A 20777-nucleotide genomic window follows, 5' to 3' on the forward strand; every position below is an offset into this window, starting at 1 on the left:
GCAGGGGTGGAGCGTGACGTAATTTGGAAGCCCCTCTAAACTCACACTCTTCCGTACTATTGGCTTGACGCTAACCCTTTTTCCTTTTCCATTGGCTCCCGGCACCGTCAATGTGTCAAAATAACCAGTCGCCTAGCCCCATGGGTAAAGTCCGCCCTCCCTTCCTGGGGGCGGGGCCATAAGAGCACACCAGGTCCAGTGCGCTTGCGCGAGCGCGCGCTCCGCCGGTTAAAAGCGGATCCCTGCTGGAGGCGGTGTCGCAGCGTATGAATATTGATTACGCATCGCCGCGCCGAGCGCCCGCCCCTCTCGGCTGTCCGACGCTCGCGGCTCGCGCTCGGGCTCGCGATGGGGAAGAAGTCCCGGGCGGTACCCGGCCGAAGGCCCATCCTGCAGCTCTCTCCGCCAGGTCCCCGGAGCAGCACGCCGAGCAGGGACCCAGAGCCGGAACCCGACGCCGAACCGGACTCGACGGCGGCAGCGGCGGCGTCCAGCCAGCCGGCCCCGGCAGCGGTGTCGACGACAACCGCGGTGACTGCCGCCGCGGCGGCCTCAGAGGACTCGCCCTCAGAAGGTAAAGCGTGCGCGAGGGCCCTGGCGCCGAGGTAGGGCCAGTCCGAAACTCGAGCTCGGGGGTTGCGGCCTAAGTCTGTCAGACTGGGCCTGCGAGGAACGAGAAGCCCGGGCGGGCGGCGTCCTCTGAGGCCTGCTGCGCGGAGCCTGCGGGCAGGACGGCTGTGGGCCCGGAGGGGCGGAAGAGGCCGCGGAGCCTTGTGCGCTCGGCTGAAGTCGACCCAGAGGCGCCATCTCGGGTGCAGGGCTTGGCCTGGGCCGCCCAGTCTCCTTCCTTACCGTCTGCTCTCGGTTTTGAATAACTTCACGGGGTAAATGGAGACGGTGCGTTTCCGCGTCCTAGCCTCGGTGACCGTGGAACCTGCCGTTTGCTACACGTCGTGTGCTTTTCGTTTCGTTTTTGTTGAAATTGAGAGAGACGCTTTAGAAGTCACTACTTCTGTTACGCCAGCTCAAGTGTAAGTCCCTCCAGGTTTCCGTAGCATTCCTGGAGAGGTGGAGCTCGTGGGTTCCTATTCACTGGTGTTTATTCCCAGAATGATACTTGGTTTAAGATGAACCAGACAGAATTACTTTAGGGGTCAGATGCCAGAAAAGCCCCGACCATTTCAGGTGCTAAAAAAGAATAATAATAAAGATCACTTTGGGGGAAAAAATGCTCTAGTTATGCCGTATGGTTAACCTGGAGAGAACTTAACGTGTGTGTGTATGTGTTTTAACTTTGGATTCAGATACTTTTTATATATGATGTTCACATTCTTAATGTTAACGCCACTGGGCAAAGTGAAGATTCTAGCTATGTTTCTCGCCTCTCAGTTATTTGGGTCAGTAGTGGGTTAGATCCACGTTGTTTGATGAAATCTAGACTTAGAGAAGTCAAGTCAGAGATTGTTTTGTCACCTGTGTAGTTTTTTCTCTGTTCGGTCATCTGTCTGTCGTTTGCTTTTGTTCGCTGTTTTAGATCCCGATGAACAGGAGGTGGTGGTGGAGGTTCCCAGAGTTGTTCAGAATCCTCCCAAACCAGTCATGACCACCAGGCCCACTGCTGTTAAAGCAACAGGTATAGTTGTGTTTTTTTTTCTATTCATTTTCTACAATATCTTTCTTTAGGATCAAATTGTGTTTGTATATGGTGTTTTGATGAATGTTTCAATGTTACAAATTTATACTCCCATTAAATGGAAATTTAACATCTTTGTGAGGGCTTGTAGTTGTATGTATACACTTTAACCACTGTAAAATTTGCTGTTCTTGTCTCTGTACCCAAATTAATTTCTACTACTTTTTCTACTAATGCTGTTTTCTTGACTTATTTTTTATTGAAGGATAATTGCTTTACAGAATTTTGCTGTTTTCTGTTAAACCTCAACATGAAACAGCCATAGGTTCACATATATGCCCTCCCTTTTGAACTTCCCTCCCATCTGCCTTCCCATCCCACCCCTCTAGGTTGGTGCAGAGCCCCTGTTTGGGTTTCCTGAGCCACACAGCAAATTTCTGTTTGCTGTCCATTTTACAGATGGTCATGTAAGTTTCCATGTTACTCTTTCCATACATCTCACCCTCTCCTCCCCTCTCATGTCCATAAGTCTATTTTGTATGTCTGTTTCTCCATTGTTGCCCTGTAAATAAATTCTTCAGTACCATTTTTCTAGAGTCCGTATATATGTGTTAGAATACTGTACGTATCTTTCTCTTTCTGACTCACTTCACTCTGTATAATAGGTTCTAGGTTCATCCACCTCATTAGAACTAACTCAAATGTGTTCCTTTTTTATAGCTGAGTAACATTCCATTGTGTGTGTATATATATATACCACAACTTCTTTATGCTATTTTCTAACTTGTTTTCTGGTTTCCCCAGTATTTTGGCACTCTTTAGGGAATGCTAACAATGTCTTTTTGTCCTTTTCTTTAACAGACTGCTTTGATTGGTACCTAGCAAATGTTTGCACAGCTGAAAATTGCTCTTACTGAATATTTTTTAAGCATGAAAGAATATGTGCAACAGTGGTTTTGTAGACAAACCTGGGTTCAAATCACCACTCTAGCAGTCATACTAAGACCTCATGACATCATTCATCTGTAAAACAGATCTTTCAGCCCTAAGTTGTTTTGATGATTAAATTGAATACCGTATAAATTTCTAACCCACAAGTGCTGAAAATGTTTGTTTTCTCTACTGTTTGTATATCTTGAGACATTAAAGTGTGTTTTCATACTAAATACTCTGTAATTGGTAATAACTTTGGTCTTCTGAATTTGAGGGACTTTTTGTACTATGTACCTGAAGTAATAGATGCTTGTTCCTCCCCATGCCCCATTTACCACTTAAAAAAAAAAGTGTGAATTAGAAAAGGTAACCTGGAAAAGGGAATGGCAGTCCCCTCCAGTATTCTTGCGTGGCGAATCCTGTGGACCCTGGGAGCCTGGTGGGCTACAGTCCATTGGGTCGCAAAGAGTTAGACATGACTGAGTGACTAGCACACACACAGGAAAGGTAAAACAGGTTGTGAAAGAAATTTCAGAACTAGGAGATACCATTACGTTTTCAAGAGTTTGGAAGAGGTTTTATGTATATAGTATGAAAAACTCTGAACTGAAGAGAAAAGACTAGATGGAGCCTTGGGTGAACCTATTGCTTATAAGACCCACTTTAAGCCTGGGTAATTACCCTGGCTGAATTTTGTTATCCAAATTCCCCTCAGCTCACCTGGCTGGAACCTTTTACCAAAGTATATAGAATTAAAGCCAATGTTTATTATTGTCTCTAAACTAAGAAGGGTTTCTATGTAAAAATATAAATTTCCCATCCTCTGCTTTCCCCCAGAAACCCATCAGTGCTGAATTCTAAGGTGCAGATTTTTTCTGTACAGAAATGTCTTAGGTAGTTTTTGCCCTTACCTGTTGTTCAGGAAGTGTGGAAAATTGACTGGTATCTACGCCTTCCCCCCCCCCCCCCATCACCAAATGAGATATAACATATTTAGAAACCGGAAAGGGGAGATGCTGTCTAATAAATATCCACTTAAAAATCTACCTAATCAGTTTAAAATAATATTTTGGAAATTGGTAGTGTAACAACTTAGCTATATACTGAAAAATAATGAAGGCATGATTTATGTGACTAAAGTATTGAATGTGAACTTTTGTATATAAATAAAGCAATTTTTATTCACACCTAGGTGAATCTATGAATTTGTTTATGGAATTATAACAAAGAAAATTAGATTTTATCTCCTGATAAATCTTTTCAGTTTCCAAAACACTGGAAAATTTAGTCCTGTTATTAACTGAAAAGTCAAGTTAAACTTAGTTCATGTGCCTATTATGATAAAATATATAAGGAGTATATGTGCTCACTTAATTGTAACATTAGAATAATATCAATCAACTAATAAAGTTTTAGGTTTTTTTTTTAAGAAGGGAATTGCATTGCCACATTACAGAGGCCATACTTGATATTTTCAGTTTTAGCTGTGATTTTTGTTTTCTTTGTTTTGGTTGTAGCATATTATGTCCTGTTTCAATTCATCACTTGTTTGAGAGGAGAAAGTCATTGAAAAGAGCTTTGTTTTCCACTTTGAAAAATCTCCTTGTTTCATTTACTAAACTCTAGTTGATTTACTTGTTTGAGATAGAGACCTAAATCAACAGATTCTAAAATCAGGATACATATTATGTGTTACTTTGACAGAGGGAGTACGTAGTTGAATAATTGAGCACATATTTTGAAAAGGATTAAAAAAAAAAGAAAAGGATGTCAAATTGCTATGCAGGTTGATTTTATTAGTTCTAAGTGCATAATTATTTTGTACCTCTCTTGGTTAACTGCAGATTTCTTAAGGTTCTATAAGTAAACTAAATATCTAAATAACCCTATTTTCTGTTGGATACTTCCTAGGACTTTGGCTTGTTACAAATGTTTTACCTTTTTGTTCCCAGGAGGTCTGTGCTTGCTTGGTGCCTATGCTGACAGTGATGATGAAGAGAATGATATTTCAGAAAAACCAGCACAGTCTAAGGAAGCAAATGGAAACCAGTCAACCGATATTGATAGTACATTGGCCAACTTCCTAGCGGTTAGAAGTGCTCTTTTTTTTTTTTCCATTTATTTTTATTAGTTGGAGGCTAATTACTTTACAGTATTGTGGTTTTTGCCATACATTGACATGAATCAGCCATGGATTTACATGTGTTCCCCATCCCGATCCCCCCTCCCACCTCCTTCCCCATCCCATCCCTCTGGGTCTTTTGTGTTTGAGTTTTTAGTTATTGAAGCCACTTTAGGATTTGTCAGTCTGCATCTCCCACTCCACTCTTCTTCCTTAGTCCCTCCCCATCTGTCTCACTTCTCCTTTTGTGCCAGTTGTAAGGAGGAAAATGGAGGAGAGGAGAGTTTTGACTTGAGAAGCCGAGACTCAAGCTTCTTGAGTCAAAACCGTGTACGCTGGAGGGTTGGTTTGTTTGTTTTCATTATTGCCATTTTTTGGGTTTCACGTCATTAATGCTTGTTGTTTTCACCCTGAAGGAAATTGATGCAATAACAGCTCCTCAGCCTGTGGCTCCCGGAGCAGCTTCTGCTCCACCCCCAACCCCACCCCGGCCAGAGCCAAAGGAGTCGTCACCTGCCCTTTCTTCCACTACGCCTAATGGGACGGACTCAACCCAGACAGCAGGGTGGCAGTATGATACCCAGTGTTCACTGGCAGGAGGTAAGCTTGTGTCTTTGAGTTTTAAAGAAACCTAAAGTGTGGTTCTTAAAGTTGTTAATAGGTATTGAGGTTCCCAAAGGTGAAAGCCTGTATACCTTAGCCCCAGACTTTAGAATTCTGGCTTTTTAAATACAGTACTTGGAAAATAACTAACTGCTCGATTATATTTTTATCAGAAGATGATTGTTTGCCTTTTAACTAGTGGCAGATTATACTCCGTAAATAATAAAAGTCTTCTGGGGTTTGTGATACATCTTTCAGCTGTCAAACTGCCTCTTAAATCATGTTTGCAGAGACAGCCCAGGAGGGAGCAGTCACCCCCAGGGGCCACTGGACAGCATCTGGGGGGGCTTGGTGGTCACAGTGGAGGGTGGCGGGAGGAGCATCGCTGCATCCAGCGGTAGGGCCGGGATGCTGCTGAGTGCTGCTCCGGACTGCCCGGTAACAGGGCTGAGGCTGAGAGACCCTGGGTGGATGGCTATGACTTGAGATACAAGGTCAGAATTGTGCCGAAGTACCTACTGCTCAACGTTTGTTTCACTTTCTTCCAGTTGGAATTGAGATGGGAGATTGGCAGGAGGTCTGGGATGAGAACACAGGATGCTATTATTATTGGAACACACAAACAAATGAAGTGACTTGGGAATTACCCCAGTATCTTGCCACTCAGGTACAAGGATTACAACATTACCAGCCCAGGTAAGAACAGATTTGAAAAAGAAGTTAACCTAGAAGGAAATCAGAGCCTTATCTTTTGCTGATTTTTGCCTTCTGTTGTTTTTGCTAAGTACATGTTTCTTTTAGTTCTGTAACAGGTGCTGAAGCTAGTTTTGTGGTAAATACTGACATGTATGCTAAGGAGAAGAATACTTCTGTTTCCAGTAGTAAAAGTGGACCAGTCATAGCCAAGCGAGAAGTTAAAAAGGTCAGTGTTACAGCTCACCTCTGATACTTATTTTCAAATCTGAAGAGCTTGAATTCTACTTTGTCACAGGTGTATTACCCTTCTGTTAATATTTTGCAACATAGATGCGAAACAGGATACATTTTGTTTCTTGATGTTTTACTTAATCTGTTTATGTTTATTGTGTGGTATTTATAGCAGTTCCCCAGTTCAGTGGTGGTTCTGGAGCTTTAGGGTGCATAGAGGTCCCTTGGGTCATTGTGAAGGAAATGGGAGCAGCTAAGCAGGCAGGGAGGGCTTCAGGGATTTGGGGATTCTACTTTTTTTTTTTTCCCCTACTTTTTTTTTTTAACTTTAATACAAAGATTGGCTACCTTAAAAATGGCTGATAGTGAAACGAGAATTTTTATAGCCTCATCAATAAGAAAAGTAAGTTGTATTATGCTGAGAGAGAGAGAGAAAGTGTGTGTGTGTGTTGAATTTTAATTTATCTTGAATTTTTAAATGATGGGAGGTGTATCCAAAAAAAATGCTTTTATAAAATAATCTGTACAACTCTAGAGGGAGGGAGGTACAGAAAATATCCCAGTGGAGGAAGTAAACACTTGAAATATAATCACACAGTTCATTTTTGAAATATTTCACTTACCTCTCAATCACCTTCACAGCATATTTGTGAAGTTATTTCATCATACAGAAGAGGAAGATGAAGATATATCCACTTATGTGTTGAACTAACAAAGTTAGGATTTTATTTTAATCTGCTTCTGTTTTTCAGTAGTCCTTTGACATACAGAGGAAAAAAGATATGTTTGAGTTCCACCCAGAACAATAATGCTGCCTTCCTAAAGTAACATTATTTCCATTACACACATGTAAGGAAAATGGTACAAACATGTACTAATCTGAGGGAAGTCAGTGGTTTTGAAGAATATCCAATGACTGAAAATTACAGTCATTTTTAGCATCAACAGTTAAAGTGTATATTCAGGTGAAATTTCTTTGAAAGTTAAGCGAGATTTTATTCTTTATAGGAAGTAAATGAAGGAATTCAGGCTCTCTCAAATAATGAGGAGGAAAAGAAAGGGGTGGCAGCATCACTGCTTGCTCCTCTGCTGCCTGAGGGAATAAAAGAGGAGGAAGAGAGGTGGAGAAGAAAGGTCATTTGTAAAGAAGCAGAGCCAGCTTCAGAAGAGCAAGAAGCCAGCGCAGCAGCAGAGCCGCAGGAAGCCCTGCTGGACAGTGCGGAGGACCCTGCCCAGGAGGATCTTTGCAGCGTCGTTCAGTCGGGAGAGAGTGAAGAGGAGGAAGAGCAAGACACCCTTGAGCTGGAGCTGGTTTTGGAAAGGAAAAAAGTAAGTCTTTGGTGTTTCTGTTAAATATTTTCTTCCTTGAGAACTGGCGTACTCTGGGAATATTGGCTCCATTTGTGCCATTGGCGGGGCAGGGGGGCTGTTTTTCTTGTCCTTTCATGTGGAGGTGTTTAAGCCTATGAAACTGAAACCTGAACCCTGGAGTCGATCTACTGATGCCCTGAGTGTGAAGCAGAGTCTCAACAGGTGGTGTAACAGTAATACAACTTCGAAGCGTCCCCGTTTTGAAAAATTTGAAGCTGTGGCGAGCGGCTGGGCTTCCCAGGTGGCCCGGTGGTAAAGAGTCTGCCTGCCAGTTCAGGAGACTCGGGTTTGATCCCTGGGTCGGGAGAATCGCCTGAAGTAGGACATGGCAACCCACTCCAGTATTCTTCCCTGGAAAATGCCATGGGCAAGAGGAGCGAGAGAATGTGGAGCTTAATGCTCAATCCTAATGGAGAGATGTATTAAGAGACACTTCTTGTCCACAGAGTACTTAAATTCCCAAAACTCATGGCTGTCATTCTTGCTACTCACAGAGAAATGTTGGTAAACAGTTGATGACACTCTGTTTTCATGTTCGTTGTAGGCAGAATTGCGAGCCTTGGAGGAAGGAGATGGTAGTGTGTCAGGGTCTAGTCCATGTTCTGACATAAGCCAGCCAGCATCTCAAGATGGAATGCGTAGACTTATGTCTAAAAGAGGAAAATGGAAGATGTTTGTTCGTGCAACCAGTCCAGAGTCTACCAGCCGGAGTTCTAGCAAAACTGGACGAGAGACTCCAGAAAATGGAGAAACTGGTAATTGGTGCTTTAATTAAACTGGAGAGTTGAAAGATTTAGAGGAGCAATCCTTCTTACCTTTTTTTGTTCCCTCTGGAGCAAATAGAAGGGTATAGCACTTCTACCCTTCTAGGGAAATATGGGGAAGGAAACTTCTGCGTTTTCCTGCTCCACCTCTAATGGAGCAGTAAGAATTCAAGAGGCTGGAATTCATTGGGTTGTGCAGTCACCGTTGATTGGAGATAACTTCTCCCTCAAAAACAAAAAAAATAAGATTGGGTCCCTCCTTCCCTTTTGTTTTAATCACTTGATACAGTTGTCTTTCTTTTAATTTTGTTTGTTTGTTTGTTTGTTTTTTGACTGCTTCCGGTCTCTGTCACATTATAGAGATCTTTCATTGTGGCACATGGGTGGTCTAGTTGCAGCCTGAGGACTTGGTCGCCCCCGGGGCATGTGAGATCCCAGTTCCCTGACCAGGGATGGAACTTCCCCCGAACCACTGGGGGTGTTCCCAGGCTGGCCAGTCTTTGGTTGGATGTGCAGGTCGTTTGGAACTATCCTGAGGACCCAAGTTATCTCCAGGGCAAGAGAGGAGAGAACCTGCTGCTTTCTTCAGTCTGTTACCAGAACTGACTAGTTTTAATCACCAGAATCTTAGTTGAGCATACCAAGCAGAAGATACCTTATAGGTTATGATTTTAAAATTATAAGAAACAAAAATATAGATAATAAATAAATGCAAACATCCTTGTTTGAATTTTTCTTTCCAGTGAATCATACAGAAGAATATAAAGCAGAATTCTAAAGGCCCCGTCTCCCTCCTTCGTCTTTTGACTATTCTCATTCTCTACTCTGAGGTCCATTTTCTGTATTATATTTTGTCTCCATATATTCTAGACTTTCTCTTTTATTTTTTATGTGCGTTTGTGATTGTGTGTGTACAGTGGGCATATGTAAATTTTGACATAGATGAGATTAACTATATTGTTAAACAACATGAAAATTGTTTTTCACTACTGAGTATTATAGATGTGTTCATTTAACTCTTCCCGCATTGATCGCCATTTGTATCCTCGTTTCACTGTTAAAAGTAATACTGCATTTATATTATCCCTAAAAAGTATAAGCCATTCAAATGTCCATCTAAAGAGTAGTGGATGAATTGTGATATATTTGAAATTGAATACAGAATAGCAGTCAAAAGTGAATGATCCATTGTTACATGCATCAACATGAATTATCATCAGAAACAATAATGTTGGATTTAAAAAGCCACAGAAGAATACATATGTTAGAATTTCCATGTGTGTAAATTGGAAAAGAAGCAAAACTATTGTGCTTCAGGATCTATCCATGATGAAAGTACAGGCGCTTATTAACATCATCAGGGAGTGTCTGGTGTGAGCATGATGGGAGAGGGCACAGGGAGCTTCACGGTGTCCTAATGGTCTTCTGTTAAGCTGGGTTATGGTGCTGGAGTGCTCATGTTCTTTATATTATACACTTTAGTGACGATACTTCACAATTAAAATCAAGCTTAGCAGACATCTTAGGACGTCTGTCTTTATGCAGTGCTAGGTTAAGGGGTATGTGCATTTTAATTTGATAAATCCTGCCCAATTGCCCTCCAAAATAATCATATCTTAGAGCTCTAGCAATTCTTTGAAATTGTTAAATTCATAAACCTGTCATCAAATGTAAGATATCTGATATATAAATAAACTAGAAACTAGTCAATGGGAGAGTAGAAAGATTTAGTTTTAGACAATTTGAAAATGCAGAAGGAATGTTAATGGTCAAATAAAAAGAACAAGGCCATTGTATCATAAGGTTTAGTACATGATACAAAATTTCAGACTTTTTATGAAAGCTGTTGAGAGTGGTGTTAAAGTCACATTTCTTCTTTAGATCAAAGATTAACCAAAGTTAAGAAAGGGTACTCAAATTTGTTCTTTTTCTTTTTATCTGTGATCCTCATGAGAGATTGATTTATACTGAGTATATGGATTAGTTTAATAACCAGGTGTTAAGCAAACATAACAGAGTTCATATCTTTTATGAACTTTTAGTCAATTTAAATATGTGGTAAACCTGTTCTCTTTTGGAGATTCCCACTGCCAACAGACTACACCAACCAAAGGAATAAGTAGGTCTAATAAAGGTTGTCTACAGGTGTTAACCAAGAAGGGAGTTACTTGGTAACTTAATATGCTGCTCTGATTTTGAAAGCCTATTTATCAAAACCCCCTTGATAAAGAATCCTCACATATTCCAGGTTTGATATCTAGCTTTCATAAGTAATTGAAGCCATGAGTTTTTGAAAGAGATGAGAAAAGGCGTTTGCCTGGTGATCCAGTGGTTAGCACTCTGCACTTCTGCTGCAGGGGCCGCCGGTTTGATCCTTGGTCAGGAAATTAACATGCCCCAGGCCACTAGGTGTGACCAAAAAATAAAAAGTTTAGGAAAGGTTAGTAGATGGAGAAAGGAAATGCAGAAACTTCTGGGTAATGTGATGAAACACATAAACCCTAAATGTAGATATATTTTAAGAAATGTGATTATAAAGCAGTGGTCCCCAACTCTTTTGGCCCCAGGGACTGGTTTGTGGAAGACAATTTTTTCTTGTACCCAGTTGGGGGCGGGGAGGGCAGGGAATGGTTTTGGGATGATTCAAACAAGTTATATTTATTGTGTACTTTATTACTATTAGCATCAGCTCCACCTCAGCTCGTCAGGCATTAGACCCTCAAGATAGGGGACCCCTGCTATAAAGGAATAATTTTTTTTTTGGCTTTATAAAGAGTAGGTTGGTAAGTCGTTAGGGCTTCCTTAACATGTGAGGAAACAGGCAAAGGAGATCACTAATAACCTTCAGACGTCTCTGCTTTAGGGGCAACACAGTATATTTGGGACTCAGTACTGGTCTGGTGGTTGGTTTGTTTTTGGTTTTTTTTTTACATTTTTTTTAAATATAGTTGATGTACAGTTTTGTGTCAGCCTCTCCTATTCAGGAAAGTGACTCAGTTATATACATGTAGATGTTCTTTTTTTTTTTCTTAATATTTTCCATTATGGTTTATCACAGGATATGGAATATAATCCCCTGCACTGTAGAGTAAGACCTTTTTGTTTATGGTCCTTTTTATTTATTTTCATTTATTTTTATTAGTTGGAGGCTAATTACTTTACAATATTGTAGTGGTTTTTGTCACACATTGACATGAATCAGCCATGGATTTACATGTATTCCCCATCCCAATCCCCCCTCCCGGTCCTTTTGATTTAATTTCACATATTTTCTCTTGCAGCAGTTGGTGTTGAAAATTCAGAAAAAATAGATGAAAACTCAGACAAAGAGATGGAAGCAGAAGAATCTCCAGAAAAATTAAAAGTACAGACAGTACCTAAAGTAGAAGAAGAACAGGACTTGAAAGTATGTACATTACTTAATGCAACTTGACAAATAATATTTTTAATTGGCCAACAATTTTAAAGAGGCTGACCACTTTTTTTTCTAGAAAGTAGTAAACTTTTCTTCTGGGAAGTAGTAAAAAAGTAATCTTTGCTGTCTTTAAATAGAAATCATGTATTTGGTTGAGTGAAAAGTTATATTTAAGGCTGAAATAAGGAGACTGACTTGATGTAGGGAAATCTAAAAATAAATTCTGAATGCTTAACTACTTATAAGTAAGTCTCCATTGGAAAGCAGTGGCTTATCAAATATAGGCCTGCATAGTTTGGAAGCATTAAAAGAAACTAAAGTCACAAATTTAAATAACAGATTTAACCTGCGTGAACTATTGGATTGGCCAAAAAATTCATTCAGATTTTTCTATAATAGCTTATGGAAAAACCAGAACGAACTTTGTGACCAACCCAATACTTGCCCTTACACGAAAGGCATGTTTGGTTCCATTTTCATTTCTGTTCCTAATGTCATGAGAAGAATTGGACCAAGTAAGTATGTGGCTCTTTAAGTATAGTCTTTTGGAAAAACCACTTTGCCTGTTGTTTTGACTTTAAAAAGTTTATCTAGTCACCAGCTAGTGTACAACTGTGCAAGTAGAATTGGGAGAATTGGTTTTGTTCAGTGTATGGCTAGTATAAAGCAGTAATGGATGAGTGATGGTTTGGATGATATGGAGGAGTTACGTCATTTAGGATCTCTTTTCAAATTCCATATTGTTTCAGGGTAGGTAGTGCATCCAGCTTCTCTAGACCTTGCATCATTATTTATCCTTTCTTTCTTCACATAATTTTTATGTGAATTATTTTACTATAAGTTAGGATTTTATGTTCTACATAACTAGTTGCACTATGTGAGAAAGGCCTAGTAGGCAGATCCATTTTTCTAGTATCAGTAATGAACAATGAAAGACTTTACTTAAAATATTCTGACTCTTGATTTTTCCTTTCTTTCTTTCCTGCATTACAGTTTCAGATTGGAGAACTGGCAAATACCCTGACAAGTAAATTTGAGTTTTTAGGCATTAATAGACAGTCCATCTCCAACTTTCATGTGCTGCTTTTACAAACTGAGGTAATTAAGCCATTCTTAATATTTAACAGTCAGGAAAAAAAAAAATAAACAGTGCTTGAATGAAATGCTTTTTGTGTGAGGAATCTGTCTTATTTATGTTTCAGTCCTAAATTTAAGTTATTAATCTTGATATATATTTGAACAGCTAACACAGGAAGCAAAACTGTCTTAGCCAAAGAAAAACATAATCATGGAAATAAATAACTGAGAGTTTGTGTGTAAGGATGACACTTAACTCCCTTCAATAGGCGTATATTCTAATTTTTTTTATAAGAAACTAAAATTCTATTCGTAATGATGAGACCCCCATAATATTTAGTGTACTTTTTAAGTATTAAAGCATTATAGACTTTTTCTTAATTTGGCCTCTCCCTGAGGCCTGTGGGATCTTAGTTCCCCGTCCATTGATCAAACCCAGGCCGAGGGGTCATAGCTGCTGAATTGCCGGGGAATTCCCGTAGACTTACTTAAAAAGCTCCGAATCCTGTGTGTGACCTGTGTACTTTACAGTAAGTAGCAGGTTAGGATTAGGCAAGGAATTCCTATAGGAAGTTGACTGATTTCCCTAAGAACTACATCTTTAATTCTGATTAATCATACGTGCATTCTCGGTTGTGTCTGACTCTCTGTGGCTCCATGGACTGTAGCCCGCCACCAGTCTCCTTTGGCCATGGACTTTTCCAGACAAGAATACTGCAGTGGGTTGCCATTTGCCTCTCCAGGGGAGCTTCCCGACCCAGGGATCAAACCCACGTTTTTTAAGTCTCCTGTGTTACCCTGCAGAACTTTTTTTTTCTTTTAACCACCAGCACCACCTGGGAAGCCCAGTTTATTTATTTATTACATTACTTGACTGAATCAAGTATCTACCCCAAACATAAAGTTACTGGGGAACCATTTTAATATAGTTCACAGGGAAAAACAAAACTACTGCTACTCATTTTCACAGATGTTGGAGCTTTGGCTGTATTGGGTCCCAGTCTCATTTTCCAGAACTCTACAGAGCAAACAAGACTTTTTATGAAATCAGGATGGGATTTCTCCTCCTCTTTGGTCCGTTCTCCTGCCAGAGTATATAGTCATGAACCAGAAGACTTAAGTCCCTTTTCCTCTTCCTTTTGACGTAAGAATAAGTCTCTAACCTACGCTGCTCTTTGATTTTAGACTCGGATTGCGGACTGGCGGGAAGGGGCTCTTAATGGAAACTACCTTAAACGAAAACTGCAGGATGCCGCAGAACAGCTAAAACAATATGAAATAAACGCCACTCCTAAAGGCTGGTCCTGCCACTGGGACAGGTACGCACTCTTCTCCCCTTTTCACCTTTCACCTTTGACATCTCAGACTTGATTTGTGATCACCACCACCTGACGACCTGACAGCCTGTCTGGAGCCTTGAGAGCAGCGGCCTTAGCGGCGCTGGGCAGGCAGAGCTCCGCGAGCACGCACAGAGCGTGGGCCAGCCACACGGCGGAGAGACAAACGCAGTGTTCACAGTGTGCCGTGTAACGGATTTTTTCCCAAGATCGGACCACGCTGGTTTTTACTCCAGAGCGTTGTTGCACGGAGTAGGGCGGGCTTGGGGGTTAAGCGCATGCGAGAGCTCTGTGCGCTTTACAGGACCTCTGGAAGCAACTACTCCTGATTAACCTCGGTGAAGTTAAGGAAAGCTTCGTGGCTGAAGATGTGAATGAAGAACAAGATTACTATCTTCTGCCAGCAGGTCAGATGAAAACATTTCTTTTTATATTTGGCTTTTCTTGATTTTTTTTTTTCGTTATTTGAAATCTTTGCTCTTTTATTTTTCAGCTCCCAGATCCTCTCCCTCTCTTTAGCTTTCACTGTGTTTGATATCAAGAGTATGAAATGTGAATTCCACGGTTCAAGAGGGGAAGAGTCACCTTTCGCAAACTTCGTTGTTCTCTTCTTTGGAAGGGAACTTAGTGTTCTAGGAGATTGAGTCCCTTCACTAATGAAACTTGAAAACCCTGTTAAGCATTGGCAAAAAAAAAAAAAAAAAAAAAAACAACATGTGAGAGGTGTTTTTCTAAGTCATCTGTTGGAGTAAGAGGGTTCAGGGCTGTATTCACAGAGCTGCTGGCAGTGCAAATAGCTTTGAATTATCCTTGGTTCTCCATCCTCAGTTGTCAAAGCTCTTTGTTGCCTTTGTGAATAGCAGTCCATTAAGAAGCGGTTCGTCCCTGTGAGAGCAGACTGCTGTCCTGGGACAGGACCAAATGGAAGTGTCTTTGTAGGAAAATGGGTCTTAAAACATGTGTTTTCTTTCTTGTAATTTAGGGATCATAGACGATATTTCTATGTAAACGAACAGTCGGGCGAGTCTCAGTGGGAGTTCCCAGATGGTGAGGAGGAAGAGGAAGAAAGCCAAGCCCAAGAAAGTAGAGACGAGACTCTTCCTAAGCAGAGCTTGAAAGACAAAACTGGCACTGATTCAAATTCTGCAGAATCTTCTGAGAATTCCACAGGTGGGACCATGTACCTGGTATTAACTGGAAAGAGATGATTGTAGAGGAGGAAAAAAAAGACTTGTATTAACATATAAAAGAAGAAAATATAGTCATGAATTTCCAGCTAAAAAAATTAGCACAGGGTTTATACTGAGAAACTAAAGGTAGTGTTAGTCGGAAATAAGCATATTATTGATACCATACTCTGCTACAAAATAAAATTATGAGCCAGTATATTGTGACTTTAAAATTCTATCCTATAACTATTCTGTCATGCCACAGACAGCTGTGGATTTCCAATAACAAGAATTCTGATTAATGGTAAGGAATTGGATATTTAAATTGTCAGTGTTTATGTGGAGTAATAAGGGATATGTTCTGCTTTTTTATAAAATATTTAGTCTGTTGACTTCGCAACCTCATGTTTCTACTCCACTAGTCTCCTAGGAAGTATGTTTGTTACAAACCAAAATGATGTGAATAAACACTGTGAAACTTAAGACCATTCTTGTTTCAGAGAAGCAAAATAATTGATCGTTGCAAGTCATCTATTCTAGTATAAAATAATCAAGATGGCTCAGTCCAGTTAAAGTACTCTTAAGGAACTTCAGTTTGGTTATACAAATTTTAAAAAGAAAGATTTAATAGTTTCTCGGTTACTCTGAGAATCTGAGGAGCCATCACTTGATTTACACATTATGGGAGAAGACACTTTTTTTTTCCTCTAAGTCCATCTTTCTTGGAATGACAAAACTAAGTAGAAAATGAAGCGTAGTCAGGTCAAGACTGTGGTGAACAAACAATCTTTTGATCTGAAAAACTTAGATATTTGTTTAAATGCTATCACATTAAGGTAAGAGTGTATGGAATGGTTTCTAAAGTCATAAACTTTGGGGAACTATATTTGCTATTATGTAATAACCTATGATGGAAAAGTATGAAAAATATGTATATAACTGATTAAGTCTTAAACCTTTGAGGATAAAAAGAAATTTTTTGTAAGATGGGGAATAAAGAGCCGTATTCTCATGTCCTCTGCCTATCAGAAATGATGTTTTTATAGTCTGCTGGCTCCCCAGTCCCAGTAGAAGAGTTCTGATTGTATGCCAGATGAAAACTGGGCATGTACCAGTGGTTTTGTTAACTTAAGTAACCTAAGAATCCTGAGAATCCCTATCAAGTCACTCAAGGTAAAAAGACATGAATGACAGCAGTGATAATTTTAGAACATAGGAAAAAAAGCAGTATTCTACTTCATATTTCAGGGGATATCTTGTAACAAGGTATACCTTTTCATGAAGAGATTTTCTTTAGATTACTTCTTCATTCTTTGGGTAGCAATGATAGATACATCTAGTAACTTGGTTTTCTTTTTTTACTTTTTAGTAGTTAGTGAACTGAAGAGATTTGATGGTGTTTCTGGCTTGGTGATTATTTTCTTGACCACTGTTTAATGTCCTTTTGTATGTATTCCAAAGCTGAATATTCCAGAATTGCCAGTGCTGAGTGTTGTGTGAATACATTAGAGTTAAATACTTTTTTCTCACTTTGTTGATGACACACACAGTTGGCTACTATATGGTCAAGGAAAATGCCACTGGTAAAATAGCTTATATTATTCTGTTGAATATATTCTCAGTCTCTTGATTAGGAACTACTAAAACCATATGAAAAACGTGATCTAAATAAAATCCAAGTCTTGTACTGAGGTCTTTGGAATTGGAGAGCAATGCCAATCGTTATTTTAAGCCTATAAACAAAGTTGATAATGTATGCTTTCTGTCAACCCAACAATGGTTAAAATCATCTTTTAATGTAGAAAAACTCCACTGAGGAGTAAGGAAGTTCACAGTTCTGCTAATTTTTAATCCTTGTTCATTGTTCTATGTTTGAACTTGACATTATATATCTAAGATAAGCCAATTTCAGGGTATCCAATATATTTGAGTGTTGGGCTTTTGTCAGGTTAAAGCAGGTTTCTGCTGCTTAACCAAAAAGTCTCCATGGACCTATTATTTGTATAATAGCTTCTTGATTTAAACTGATAAACTGCCCTCTTGCCTCAAAATACTAAGCAGTAATACTTTTGAGGGAAATATAGGAAAACAATAAAGGAAGCCTGCCTTTGTAAGAGAGCAAGATTGCCTTTCTGTTGATATAGAAATGAAGATGCATAGAAAAACATATGTTCTTGGGGAATTAAAAATTTGTATCCCCACAGGATTCTGTCTTTTAGCTTAATACTTTAAAAGTTTAGTGAAGTGTTAGTTGCTCAGTCTTGTCCGACTCTTCACGACCCCATGGATTGTATCCCGCCAGGCTTCTCTATCCATGGAATTCTCCAGGCAAGAATACTGGAGTGGGTTGCCATTCCCTTCTCCAGGGTCCTTCCTGATCCAGGGCTTGAACCTAGGTCTCCTGCACTGCAGGCCGATTCTGAGCTATCAGGGAAGCCTGAAAGCTATGTACGTACCATTTCAGTCTCTCCTTGGACTTCAGACTTGATGTTCTTGTAAATGGCAACTGCACCTACTGGGTTAGATTTAAAAATGAAGAGAGGCATTATGTAATACGACATCCATGGAGATTCAAACTAGCATTTCTTGGAAGTTTTTATATTTAAGCTAAAGAAGATAATTATCAATGTTAAAACACAGTTTTTATGTTTTGAATAAACTTAGTTTAGGATTCAAACATTAACTGTAAAAGTGCTCCTTGTGTGATCTAAATTTATCCAGTCTAGTGTGTTTCATATTTACGCAGAGTTCAGTTATTGCTGATTAAAACTTTGTTGAAGGTTGTAAACCACGTTGTTAATCTTAAACATACTGTATTTCCTTGATTTCCTCTACATAGCACTTTCACCATCATAAAAGTATCAGTGCTGCATTATGCTTCTACATGAGAAACCTACTAATATATAAATCTGACACATTTATTTACCTACCACATATTGTGGTTGGTTTAGTAAAAGGAAGTTTAATAAGCTATAACCCCCAGTGTTTATTACCTTAGTTCTTATGTAATCTTGATGTACTATAATGTAGTAGATTGCTTGCCCATACTCAGACTGTCTAAAAGTTAGTGTAAATATTTGTGTTAGATATGGCACAATGTAAAGGTTAATGAGACCTTTGAAGTCTTGTAGCTAGAAAACTGCAGTCTTGTTTTCTGGTGAATTTTTTCAGTTCCCTTTTCCTTGGTAGTAAGCAATTTCTTAATAATTAGAATAGTCATGTGAATCATGTTCTTGAAGTCTTTTACATAATGTATCTGTTCCATAAAAACTGAAGCTGGTCTAAAAGCCTAGTGGTTCACATTTGCTTTAGTTTTACATTGTTGAGTGCCAGTGTGGTGTATTTTGTGCAAAGTAAGGTAAAAGGCCTTATCTTTATTCTGGAGCCTTTTATGATAAGAGTCCTTATTTAATCTGCTGCTTTGACCATGACATTTGACAGGTGACAGCTTCTGGCCTCCGCTCCACGAGAGCAGTAGGGAGTTCCCTGGTGGCCCAGTGTTCAGGGTACTGGGCTCTTAACGGCTGCGGCCTGGGTTCAGTTCCTGGTGGAGAAACTGAGATCCTGCACGTAAGCCTTACAACGTTAGCAGAAAAAGTAACACTAGACTAGGGGGCAGACCTGGCCACAGAGAGGTATATTCTTGGGCAAGTCATTTCCCTCCTGGGTTTCATTACCTTTAAAGAGAGAGGGTTAAACTAGATGATTTCTCATGTCTCTTCTACTCCTAAATTCTATGATTTTTAGGGAGAAAATCCCCTTCAGCATTCCTGGGATATATATCTAATAGTCCCAAATAATGTGAAACTTCCCTATTGACGATAAAGAGGGATGGGGAAGGCTACAAGTAAGTATATCTTCCTATTTTCTCTAATCTTTAAAGCTTTTCCCGGCAGAGAAGGGACAGTAATTAACTATGACTTTTGCAGCTTTTGAGGAAAGCAAACCTTGCAACTCCTTAGCTCTCATTTATTCAGCAGCAATTTCAAATTCTCCACATCTTCACACAACTCTTTTCTGGGTTATATTTATTATTAATCATCATTTACCTTGCGGATTCATTCTAATTTCCCCTTTATCATCACTGAAATAAAAAATTACCCTTCCGGATTTGTTGCTGTGATTTAGCAAATGAGTAGTTCACACAAAGATGTGAAGGAATGATAGGGTTGACAGTATCACCTTGCAAATGGATTTTTTTAGGCTTAGTATAAACCCAGATTAATTGAAATGGGTAGAATTTGTGTGAGTGTTTTGAATGGGTGCTTCTCTAGGTAATCGTTAATCACTTACCTAGCTCACTAAAAGTAAAACATGTGGAATTAATATTGCAAATGCACATCATTCACTCACTTTTTCACTTTTGAGATAAAGAAGACCCAGAATACTGCCTTCTCTAGTTGTGTATCTTTGAAATAAAAAAAAAAACTTCCGGTTCAGATGATTTGAGTTTCTCTTTGAGTTAATGTGATGTGCCTCATTTACTCAGCCATAAATCTGGACCCAGAAAACAAGACTAGTGTAACACAGCTCGGGCAAGTGCTAACTGTAAAGTCTATGAATTTATCTTTCCTTAGAAGTCATTTTTTGAAGTGAGTTTAATATTTCAGTGACGTCAGTATAGAACAGATGTCTGGGGGACATGTGTCAGCGTCAGTTCATGGGAGATTTAGTCTTGCTGTTTCCCTGATTCCTGTTTGTTTTCATAGGTTCTCTTTGTAAAGAGTCCTTTTCCGGCCAAGTATCTTCTTCATCACTCATGCCACTCACTCCGTTCTGGACTGTCCTTCAGTCAAATGTGCCTGTGCTGCAGCCTCCGTTACCTCTGGAGATGCCGCCCCCTCCGCCGCCACCCCCCGAGTCCCCTCCTCCCCCCCCTCCTCCCCCTCCTCCGCCCGTGGAAGATGGTGAGATCCAGGAGGTGGAGATGGAAGACGAGGGGAGTGAGGAGCCGCCTGCTCCAGGCACGGAGGAGGACACTCCACTGAAACCCGCGGCACAGGCCACAGTCATCACCAGCCAGGTGAGTACCGCCGCTTGGCATTCAGAAGAGTTTGGGGCACTGGGGCATGCTTGATACGTTTTCTTTCAGAAGGAGTTACTTAACCAGAGCCTTTAGCCACTGACTCGAATCTCTTCATTTCAGAGTTCAGCCGATTCTACCATCTCTAGCTCTCCTTGCACTAAAGCGGTAAAGAGGAAAGCCGCAGAGATGAGCACCGTAGTGGTTCAACGGTCAGCTACCATTGGTAGCTCTCCAGTCCTGTACAGCCAGCCAGCTGTGGCTGCAGGTCAGCACTGTGCTTCAAGTGTGTTTCATCAGCATGTTTGTTTCCAGAACTAGATGTCATAAATTAAAGACTTCTCGTTGCAAAGACTGTTTATATGCCATTTCTTTCAGTTACTGAAAACCACTGTTAACAGTT

General features: G+C 40.0%; 1 protein-coding gene across 1 annotated transcript in view; it reads left to right on the forward strand.

Moving 5' to 3' along the window:
- Window positions 1–320: 320 nt before the first annotated feature.
- Window positions 321–20777, forward strand: part of FNBP4 (formin binding protein 4) — a 30737-nt gene continuing 10280 nt past the window's right edge. Inside the window, exons 1-14 of the mRNA XM_020870631.2 lie at window positions 321–574; window positions 1535–1633; window positions 4519–4655; window positions 5105–5288; window positions 5840–5987; window positions 6093–6213; window positions 7227–7547; window positions 8134–8344; window positions 11635–11759; window positions 12762–12866; window positions 14031–14164; window positions 15165–15352; window positions 20061–20374; window positions 20498–20642. Of these exons, the coding sequence (XP_020726290.2) occupies window positions 349–574; window positions 1535–1633; window positions 4519–4655; window positions 5105–5288; window positions 5840–5987; window positions 6093–6213; window positions 7227–7547; window positions 8134–8344; window positions 11635–11759; window positions 12762–12866; window positions 14031–14164; window positions 15165–15352; window positions 20061–20374; window positions 20498–20642 (2458 nt within the window). The 5' untranslated portion in view covers window positions 321–348. The remainder of the gene's footprint in view (window positions 575–1534; window positions 1634–4518; window positions 4656–5104; window positions 5289–5839; window positions 5988–6092; window positions 6214–7226; window positions 7548–8133; window positions 8345–11634; window positions 11760–12761; window positions 12867–14030; window positions 14165–15164; window positions 15353–20060; window positions 20375–20497; window positions 20643–20777) is intronic.

This window comes from Odocoileus virginianus, chromosome 10 (genome assembly GCF_023699985.2).
Source record: "Odocoileus virginianus isolate 20LAN1187 ecotype Illinois chromosome 10, Ovbor_1.2, whole genome shotgun sequence".
NCBI lineage: Eukaryota > Metazoa > Chordata > Mammalia > Artiodactyla > Cervidae > Odocoileus > Odocoileus virginianus.